This window comes from Petaurus breviceps, unplaced genomic scaffold (assembly GCF_028583685.1).
Source record: "Petaurus breviceps papuanus isolate PSGF00001 unplaced genomic scaffold, PetGlider_PUasm1.0 90721, whole genome shotgun sequence".
NCBI lineage: Eukaryota > Metazoa > Chordata > Mammalia > Diprotodontia > Petauridae > Petaurus > Petaurus breviceps.
Genome location: NW_027187322.1, coordinates 1471060 through 1481127, shown reverse-complemented (window position 1 = coordinate 1481127; position 10068 = coordinate 1471060). Strand labels below are relative to the sequence as shown.

At 56.4% G+C, this 10068-nt stretch overlaps 1 protein-coding gene across 3 annotated transcripts in view; it reads right to left on the bottom strand.

Moving 5' to 3' along the window:
- The window catches only part of PLCB3 (phospholipase C beta 3), a 19997-nt gene that overhangs the window by 8613 nt on the left and 1316 nt on the right, over positions 1 to 10068 (bottom strand). Inside the window, exons 2-17 of one of the 3 annotated variants that reach the window (XM_069066238.1) lie at positions 8400 to 8477; positions 7707 to 7775; positions 7385 to 7525; positions 7010 to 7089; positions 6752 to 6805; positions 6514 to 6589; positions 6299 to 6399; positions 4939 to 5105; positions 4275 to 4421; positions 1858 to 2098; positions 1685 to 1769; positions 1413 to 1599; positions 747 to 830; positions 592 to 662; positions 386 to 482; positions 185 to 269 (exon numbers count right to left, since the gene is read on the bottom strand). In XM_069066238.1, the coding sequence (XP_068922339.1) occupies positions 185 to 269; positions 386 to 482; positions 592 to 662; positions 747 to 830; positions 1413 to 1599; positions 1685 to 1769; positions 1858 to 2098; positions 4275 to 4421; positions 4939 to 5105; positions 6299 to 6399; positions 6514 to 6589; positions 6752 to 6805; positions 7010 to 7089; positions 7385 to 7525; positions 7707 to 7775; positions 8400 to 8477 (1763 nt within the window). Of the gene's footprint in view, positions 1 to 184; positions 270 to 385; positions 483 to 591; positions 831 to 1412; positions 1600 to 1684; positions 1770 to 1857; positions 2099 to 4274; positions 4422 to 4938; positions 5106 to 6298; positions 6400 to 6513; positions 6590 to 6751; positions 6806 to 7009; positions 7090 to 7384; positions 7526 to 7706; positions 7776 to 8399; positions 8478 to 10068 lie in introns of all 3 variants that reach the window. The other 2 variants (XM_069066237.1, XM_069066239.1) reach the window with 2 other exon arrangements.

Genomic DNA, 10068 nt, shown 5'->3' with positions numbered 1-10068 from the left:
CCATTCCCTGTTCCCAGGCCCCTCCCAGCTCTGCCATTCCCTGTTCCAAGGCCCCTCCCACCTCTGTCATTCCCTGTTCCCAGGCCCTCCCAGCTCTGACGTTCCACATCCTTAGACCCTCTGACTGATGCTCTAGGCTCCTAGCTTCCTTGCTCCCCAGCCTCCCTCCCTTTTGGGCAGATACTCCACAAACTCCATGGGGCTCTTGGTGAGCTGCTCCAATGCCTTGGTCTCCACAAAGGACGACATCTCATAGCACTTGTTCCGCTCTGTTGGGGGGCAGCCCTGTTAGAGGTGCAGGGTGGGGGCAAGGGCTGGTGTCCCTTCCTGGAGCCCCCAGGTCTGCTGCCCAGTCTGGGGCATCCCCGGCCCCACCCCCACTCACTCCGGGCCACCTCGAAGGACTTGAACTTGACGGGCTCAACGTAGTTGACGAGAGTGGACATCTCCTCTGTGGCGTTGACCTCGCTGCTGGCCGTGCCCTGTTAGGCCCCCAAACCACAGGGTCACATGAACGGCCCCGACTCCGCCTCAGCCCCCCACAGCCTCGGCTCCGACCCTCCCCCCACCCTCCCACCTCCTGAGCTTGACCTCGTCTGTCGAGGTCTTCTTGGGGTCAGCCTGTTCTTCCTCCTCCTCCTCCTCACTCTCTGCCTCTCGGTCTGTGGGGGGAACAAGGATCAAGCCCCGTGTCCTCACCCCCACCACCTGGCGGCCCCTTCCCTCTTGCCTACCCCTCCTCTCACCAATGGATTTTCGGGGCTCGGGATTGCAGCCCAGCTGGTCCTCTCCATTGCTCAGAGTAGAGCAGCCCTCAGAGCTGGGGGAGCCTGGGGGTGGGGGGGGAGGGCAGAGACAGAAGCCTCCAGCTCACACACCACATCCACTCACCAAGTGTGGCCCCAGTGTCAGTGGAGGGCCTGACCCCAGCATGGAGACCCTCAGGGCCAGACTAAGAGGGAGCCCTGGGGGCCAATGAACCCTTGCCCAGAAAAAGAGAGGAGGAGAGGATGAGGTTGGAGGACAGAGAGGGAAGGCAGACAGTGACCAGAGCCCACATCCATCTGTGACTAAGGCTGGGGGAGAGTGATGATGCCCCACTATGGGAGGAGCAGAAAGACCCCAGGGACTCAGGGCACCGAGGGGGACCGGAGGTTAAGGCTAACACCTAGGAATGAGAAAGGGCTCTCGGTGACCATGGACTGGGGGTCACAGGTCAGGGGTCCTACCAAGATGCGGGGAAGGGGGCTCAGTGACCAAGGACTGGGGGTCACAGGTCAGGGGTCCTACCAAGCTGTGGGGAAGGGGGTTCAGTGACCAAGGACTGGGGGTCACAGGTCAGGGGTCCTACCAAGCTACGGGGAAGGGGGCTCAGTGACCACGGACTGGGGGTCACAGGTCAGGGGTCCTACCAAGCTGTGGGGAAGGCGGCTCAGTGACCACGGAACTCTCGCTCAGGGCTGAGTTGCTCTGCTCCAAGGGTCGCTTGCGCACTGAGCCATCGGAGGGGCTCAGGGACGGGTGGTGCCGCTTTTTATTCTTCACCAGGATTCTGCCCATCAGGTCCTGAGGGCTGGGCAAGGGCACTCCTGGGGCCAGCTGGGAGAGGAGGTGTGGGGCTGGTGAGAGGCAGAGAAGAGCCCCCTGCCCTGCCTGCCTCCCCCCACCCCAGAGCGGCCCCTACAGGGTACTTATCCAGTGGGTCTATGAGCAGCGCATCCCCAAAGATGGTGCGGCAGTACTCCGCCATCTTGGCCTGCTGCTTCGCCCTGACCAAAGGGAAACAGAGGGCAGGGGTCAAGGGACGAACACCAGCGAGTGCTGGACCCCCGTGCAAAGGCCACCGAGGAAACTCACGAGTCCACGTGGTTCTCAAAGGAGAGGATGACAGGGAAGGGCGACGTCTTGAAGGCCGTCTCTGCGATCGCCTCCAACACATCGCGCAGCGGCACTTCCGTGGTCATGGTGAAGCCATGCGTGATGAAGGGTTCCTCCTCCGGCGGCCGGCCCTTCCACACGTCCAGCTCCACACAGCGGCAGCCCCAGAGGAGCGCCTGCCGGTACATCTCCACGGACGACGTCCCTGCCAGCTGCCCCGCTGCAGGAGAGGTCTGGGTCAGCTCCGCCAACATCCACCCTGGGCCCTCCTGCTCAGCTGTCCAGCCACGCCCTTCCTAACACAGGCTGGACAACAGACTTGGCTTTTGCCATATGGATTGTTAGGCCAACATCTTTGGATAGAATCCTGGATGTCACTGAAGAGGCCTCGATATGCTCTTCAGGGCTCACCAACATCAGCACGATAGGATAGCGTTTCCGATCAAAAGCATCTCGGCCTTCAGCTTCCGCGGCAGAGACCGGCCCCTTTGGTGAATGCCTCCATTGGCATTAACAATCAGAGGCCCAGACTGCAAGCCCAGGGTTGGCTCTACCAAGGAATCTTGCAAGATCTTACCATGTGCATGAGACTTCCTGTGGAAGAAAGGCCTTGAAGGCCGGGTTTCTCTCTACTAAAGTCAAACGCCTTTTCATAACCAAGGAACAAAGCTGGGTCTTGTATCCTCCACTCCCCGCATTCAGTTGCAGGACTGCAAAGATGGTGGCGGCTGCAGAAAAGCATTGGGAGCCTAACTGTGTCTTTCCCATCTGTCCCTCAAGGACACCCTCTGTGCGTGTACAGGGCGTTATCACAGAGATGCGCTAGCAGGGGGATGGGCCGTCCGTAACTGGCCTCTGAGTACTGCTTTTCATTCCCCCACGCCCCGCACTTTGGCATCCTGCCCTCCAAGAAATCTCTTGTAAAACGATCTCTTAATGGTTTCAAGGCTGTGTTGTCTAGAAAACAGCTTTCTCCTCTATGGTTGGCTTCACATGCTCATCTCCATACCGCCTTTTAAAAGTCACTGCCATGCCTTTACATGACCCATCCAGAAGGCAGGGTAAGGGTTCAAGTATGGCAGCTCTGCTAGTCTGCTCATGACAACAGGGGGTAGAAGCCCGGGAAAATCTGCTCAATTCCCAGCCTGCTGCCGGCTTCAAGCTACTCTCTTAGCAGGGTCTTGCACCCACTGCTTTTGGTCCTTGTAAGAGGCCATGGTGCCCACAATCTTACAAGCCAGCTTTTCTCTAAATCGGTATCTGCCCTGATCCGCCATCTCATTGTTTGGTAAAGAGATCAGATGAGATAATATTTATAAACTGCTCGGCCTGGCGCCTGGCACTGTACCCAGTAGGTGATTAATAAACGCTCATTAATTGATTGGTGAAAGATAGTAATAAAACAGAAGTAAGAGTGCTACATCGCTAGAAGGCTCTCGGGGCAGTCTGGAGCCCAGAGGATGCCTCCACTTTCTCAGCCTGATTCCTCTTTTCCTTCCCTGCATGTCACTGACTCTGCATTGGTCCAGATGTCCTTGGCTTGGAGGATCTTGCCTCCTTCTCTGTAGATTTCTCTGTCTCCCCAGGCTCTAACGCCAAGGTTGGCTTGTTCACATGCTACAATTCTGCTCTCTCTGCTCTTCTGGCTGATGTCCACCCTTCATGCCCCAGGGTCCCATGTGAGGTTCTTTCTTGTTACCTTTGGGGACCCTAGGAATCAGTCATGCCTGTCCCTTTATTTGTCCCCAGAGGGAGCTCAGAGGAGCCACCCTTATGTCAGTGCAGACAGGGGTCAGTCCTTCTAGGAGTCAATGGACAAACATTTCACATTTGAAATGGAGAGAGGGCCTTGACTGGTGATTTCCCTGGTATAATGAAAATCCAGGGGAGGAAAGTCCTTCCCCTTCTACCCATGCTGGCTGGAACCTTCTCTGTCCCTTCAAGTGGGAATTCTTTGTACTCTGGACACCTGGGCAGTCTGGTGAAGCTTAGGGACCCCTTCTCAGAATTATCTTGTTAAACACATTACAAAGGAAACCAATCACATTAAAACCCATCAGTCAAAATATTAAAAACAAATTCACAAGCCCTTCTAGTCAAGGACGCAGGTTAAGAACTCTGTCTGGCAGAACTTCCTGGCCACCAAGAGGGTAAGTGGCACAGATGCCCAAGCTCACACTGCCACTAGGTGCCAGGGGCAGGACAGGAGCCCAGGTCCTCCTGGCTTGGGGAAAGGCTCTGCCTCTTACAACAGCTGAGGCCAAGTTCATAAACAGTAACCACACCGGCAAAAGTGTAAACTACTCCCATTCCCACAGAGCACTCCTGCCTACACACGAGTGAACAAAGGTGCCCTTCGACCCTCAGACTGAGGTCAGGGACAGCCCAAGAGTTACCTGTGAGGTAGGTGTTGTGGGAAGAATTGATGAAGTAAGAGCTAAGGGGCTGGGTCATGTCATCGCTCAGGTCCAGGGGCTCTGGTGGCAGAATGCTGTTCTCCTCCCCACCCAGGTAGCGACTGAAGCCTTCCATGGACATCTGGTCTGGGGGAGACCAAAGGAGAAGGGCTCAGACTGCACCCCTACAGTCCCTCTCATTCCCACCAGGGCAACAGGCATGTGACTCCATAGCCACACAGAGGAACGACTGGGATTTGGGGCTGCTGGCTCCCACCATAATGAACAGGGCAGGAATAAGAGAACGTGGAAATGTCAAGGAATGACAGAGCTGGGAGGGCCTTAGAAGAGGAGATGTCAGGGCTAGGAGGGGGCCTGAGAACAGGGAATGTCAGGGCTGGGAGGGGCCTGAGAACAGGGAATGTAGGGCTGGGAGGGGTCTTAGAACAGCAATGTGAAGAGATGAAAAAGGCTTTAGAACATAAAATTTCAATGCTAGGAATGCTGATCTAAGAATGTCAGGGCTGGGAGGGGCTCTGGAGACCACCGCATCCAGGCCCCTTGTTTTTCAGAGAAGGACACTCGGTCCCAGAGCAGGCCCATAGGTGACTCCCTTACCGTTACCATCCAGGCCTCCCCACAAGCCCAGGGACAGGGTCCTCACCTCGCTCCAAGAATTGCTGATTGGGCTCATACTTCTCGATGAGAAGGCGGGCCTGGGCCGGCCGCAGTGGGGGGTATAGGACCTCGTTCAGCCGGGGGTCTCTCTGCTTCTGGTTGACAAAGTCCAGGAGCTGCTCTAAGGTCAGGTACGGCTTCCCCTTAGCACCACTTGAAGGGGGCAGAGAGACACAGTGGGGTATGTCAGGTCCCACCAGGGCCAGAGGGTTTTTCTATTCCTACTTCAGCATAACTGGTTCCCTTCCTAAGTCTGTACAGTTATTTCCATGCATTCCGAGAAGAGGTCCCTCGGCTTCACCAGACAGCTCGAAGGGGCCAGGGTGCCAAAAAATAAGGCTTGTGAGCCCCCGCTCCACCATCTGCCTCCGGCCTCAGTATCTTTATCTATAAAATGGGGATTTTCTGTCTCTAACTCCCTACCTCAAGAATGCCCATGGTCAGCCCTGAAGCCCCTTAGGAACAAGGGTGTCAGTTTGTAGGTACTTGGGTGCCTTAGGAAACATTGCAAAGTTGTGGATAGAAGACTGGACTTGGAGCCAGAAACACCTGAGCTCTGGTGCTGCCTGCCACACACTGTCCATGTGAGCCTGGGCAAGTCCCTTAACCACTCAGTGCCCCTGGCAGTTCTCTCAGACTGTGCTGAGTGTGAGACTGATTAAACCTCAGATCTGGCAGAAAAGAAAGAAAAAAATTCTCTCTAACCCAAAACTAGGCCATGATCTCCTGGAAGGCGGAGACCCTGTCTGTGTGCTTTCTCTCATCTCCAGCCTAGGACAATGGGCTGCCAGGCATGGGTGATAATCAGTTAAACAGTCACTTGGGGCAGCTGGGTGAATGCCAGGCCTGGAGTCAAGATGACCTGAGTTCAAATACAGTCTCAGACACCCACTGGCTGTGTAACCCTGGGTAACTCACTTAGCCCTGTTTGCCTCAGTTTCCTCAGCTATCAAATGAGCTGGAGAAGGAAATGCCAAACCATTCCAGTATCTCTCCCAAGAAAATCCCAAAGTGGGTCACACAGTCAGAAAGGACTGAACAACAAACAGCTACTTAAATATCTGTGGATTGCTTGAGTAGGTCCATGAAGGCAATGGGTACCAACCCCTCCTTGGTGGAGAGGAGAGGCAGGGGAGGGGAGGAGACTCGGCCCACCCATTCCCTGTTTTCAAGAACGGAATTTGTGTGAAAAAGTAATTAGATAATAGCTTAAAGCAGGAGAACTTTTCATTTTTCAAATAAGGAAACTGAGGCCCCAGACCACAGAGCCCACCTGGGAAGCCTCCTCCCAGGAGGATCTCCAGCCCCTGAAGCCCCCTCCCCCAACACTCCTCCCCCCTTCTCACATCTCCAGCAGGATCTTGTCTATGTCTGGCCGGAGACACAGTTTATTGAGGAATCTTTCAAAGATCTCCAGGGAAAACTCGTCTGGCCGGATCGACTCGCTCTGCAGGGAGGAGGAGGGAGGAGGAATGAGCAGGGAAGCCCCAGGGAGGTCAAGGGGCTGCTCCAAGGAGCTGGCCTAGGGACCCCCGCCCCCACCCAAACCCCCCTCCCGTACCCTGTTAAAGTTGAGGCCGCAGGACTCCAGCGCCGTCTCCACTCGTTTCTTGTCAGCAGAGAACGTTTTAAGGATGCTGAGCGTGAGGAGCGTAGAGTCAGACAAGGGGGGCAGGGAAGGGGTGCTGCTGGGGTCAAGGAGCCAAAGGTCGCCAAGGGTAAAGGCAGACCTCTCACTGTGGGGAGGGCTCTGATTTTCAAGGTACACAGGGGTGGGGGCTCAGGGGGAAGATTCTCACTTTTTGACTGGGATGCGCCCGTCCTGATTCACCTGAAGTTTTAACTTGGTATACCTAGCACAAAGAGGGAGGAAGAACAAAAGCCTTGGGGTGGGGCACCCCAGTGGGTGCCAGGGGCCTGACCTTACCCTTTCTCCCTTCCCCCACCCTGGGGACCCTTTCCCTCTCATTCTCCCCCCCCCACTCCCCACACATTCCCCAGGACATTCTGGCCTGCACCCTGCTAGCAGGAGCCCCCTCTCCCCTGCACCAGCTCACGCTTTTCGAAGGAAGGTGTTTCGGGATGCGTTCTGGGCCAGGATATTCATGGCCAACTTGAATAGCTCATCTGCCCAAATCTGATGGGGGTAGAGAAGTAGCCGGGGAGAGGGTGAGGGAGGGGGCGCTGCCTGCCTCCCACCAAGAGTCCTCCACCAGAGCTTTCATAGGATCTCAGATCCCAAGCTGGAGGAAATCTGAAGTCATCGAATCCCGACTTACTGAAGCTCAAAGAGCTCGAATGCCTTGGCCAGAGTCACCGAGGTAGTCCAGAGCAGGGCTCAGCCCGGAAGCCCAATCCTCTGGTTCCTGGGCCAGGCCTCCCCCAGTCCTCCCCACTGCACCCCTCCCAGGCCCCCCTGGACCACACCCCACCTTGGCAACATCTTCCTGCACAGCCATGAAGTTGAGAAAAGTAGTGTTGACAGGGTCAGGGCCAGCTACTATGGTCACCAGCTTGTCCTCAGGCCTCGTCTCAGGGCCTCCAAAACCCAGGATTTCCCGGATCTTGGGGTCCTATGAGGGTCAGAGTCTGAGTGCCAGCTCTCCTGGGCACACAGCCTTCTCCCCACTCCCTCCTCCCCCTCCCCGACCCATCTCAGAGCCAGCACTGGGGCTCAGCGCATTGCAAGCTTCTACTGAACGGCTGTCAAACTGGGGCAGGATCCAGCAGGGGCCAGGGGATGATGGCACCCACCTTGGGCAGCCGGGCATAGCGGCCTGTTCGCGTGTCCCGGATGGAGCTGATGTCTAGAGTGTCCACTTCCTAGAGGAAAGTCCGAAATTGGAGGAGGGTGGGATGAGGGCAGAGGGGAAGCAGGAGGGGGATGCCTTCCCACTCAGCACAGCACTTAAGAAATGCCTACTGTGTGCTGGGGGCTAGGGACTCAGAGATAAAGAACATGATCAGCCCCTGCTCTCAAGACGCTTATGTTCTGTTGGATGGACGTGACATAGACCCAAAGAAATAAACAGAACATTTGGAGAGATTCCCAGGACTGATTCTGGAGGGGAGGAGGGGCGGCGTCTGACTCCATGAGGCAGAGAAACAAGGGGTGTTAGGGCAGACAAGGAAGAGACGGGGGGACAGGGAGCCCCCCAAAGTCTGTGGCTGTGCAGACACTACCAGCCCAGACTCAGGTCTCCAAACACACCTCTGCGTTCAGGGGGGCTGTTCTGGATAGGAGAGGAGAGGGCTTGGATGTTTCCTGTTCAGGGGTGGGGAAGGGTGGGAGGTTATTTCCTGTCCAGCCAGGCCGTGGGAAGGGTCAACCAGCTTAGGAGGCCTCCGCCCTGAGGGCTTCAGGAATTTGGGGCAGGGGGCAAGGCTCAAGGGGCTGCAGTATAGAGGAGGGGACAGAGTATCCGGGCCTCAGAAGCTCATGCATACCATGTTAGGTCCAGTCCAGTAGAGAAAGAAGCCATTGGGGTCTACTCGGAGTGTGACCAGGTTCCGACTAGAAGCCTCCTGGACAGTAAGGAAAGAAGCCAGTAAGGGCCAGGCCAAGGGGGACAGTCTGGGGACCAGACACGGAACCAGGACCTGCCTTCCAGCAAGACCATCACAGCAATGGCCTTCAGTGATCACAGCCCTGCTGCAAAGACTTCTCTGGGATAGAGAGAGTGCCAGGCCTGGAATCAGGAGCCCGTATATCATCATGCATTCAAATTTGGCCTCAGACACTTCCGAGCTGGGTGACCCTGGAAAAGTCACTTCACCTGCTTGCCTCAGTTTCCTTACCTGTAAAATGAGCTGGAGAAGAAATGGCAAACCCCTCCAGAACCTTTGCCAAGAAAACCCCCGATGGAGTCACAGAGTCAGGCATAACTGAACAACACTTCCCCACAGCTTGGGACGAGTTGGGCAGTGGCAGCAGTCCCAGCTTACAGAGAAGGCTCAGAGGTTAAGGATGTTGCCCAGAGTCACACGGCCAGCTGGGTCTAAACTGATCTTCACAACAACCCTGTGGGGCAGATGCTAATACTGTGCCCAGTTTTACAGGTGGGGAAACTGAGGCTCCCTGGAAGCAGAGTGGCTTGCCCAGGGTTACCAAGCTAGCAATTGTTCCGGTCAGAATTTCCAGGTCTTCCTGACCCAAGGCTAGAACTCTTCTATTCCCCCCCACACACACACCCCTTTTCTACCAAACCCTCTTCAAAGATCTGTCCCCACCAGAATTAGGCTGGAGGGTCAGTCTCTGACTGAACGGCTTGAGGGTGTGCCCTGACTCTAATAGCAATCCTAGGCTGCCCCCCCCCAGCCCTCTCACAGCCTTAAGCCCTCCCCTGACACACCAGGGCAGCCTAGGGGGGAACCACAAATTTGAACTTGAACCCCCAGACTAGCTGTGGGGCTCAGCAGGACAAAAGGTCACCAAAGGGAATGAGAACCAAGTAATCCCAGCTTCTCCAAACCCTGGCCCCCCAGGGCTCCATCTCCCATTTCTGGACCCTCTGCTCCACTCCACCCTTGCTGCCAGGCAGATTTACTCGGTACCCAAGCTCAGAGTAAGCTGAAGGCACCCCTAGGGCAGAGCAATGAGGAAAGAGCAGGGGGAGGGGGAGAAGGGACAGCCTGCTAAGTGCCAGCCCAGCAGGGAATGTCCAGGGCCGAGAGGCAGCAAGCTCGGCCCTTCCACCCACCCACTGCCCAGTCCTTAGTGACAGCGACCTCTGACCCCAGAGGGAGCTGCCTTCACAGCAGGGACCAATCCCACGGACTCCAAGGGCTTGGAGAGAGGAAGGGAGGGGGCTTTCTCTGCTCTGGCCTGGGGGGAGGGGATGGGAGATGAGGGTGATAAAGGGAACCTTTCTCCCCCAGGTGCTTTCTGTTCTCCGAGGTCCCTTCTCTCTGGTCGCCGAAATCCTCGGCTTTACCTTCCTGTCCCAGAAGTCAGCCTTAAGCCCAGTCAGTGTTTGTAGGACAGGGGTCCCTTCGGACTGGAGCAGCCATATCACGTGTCCATTGCCCCTAGCCCATTGGGCTCCCACAGCCCCCCCCAGCCGGAACCCAATTTCCCAGGCAGCCCCCCCCCCCCCCCCACCCCCCCCCCTTTTGT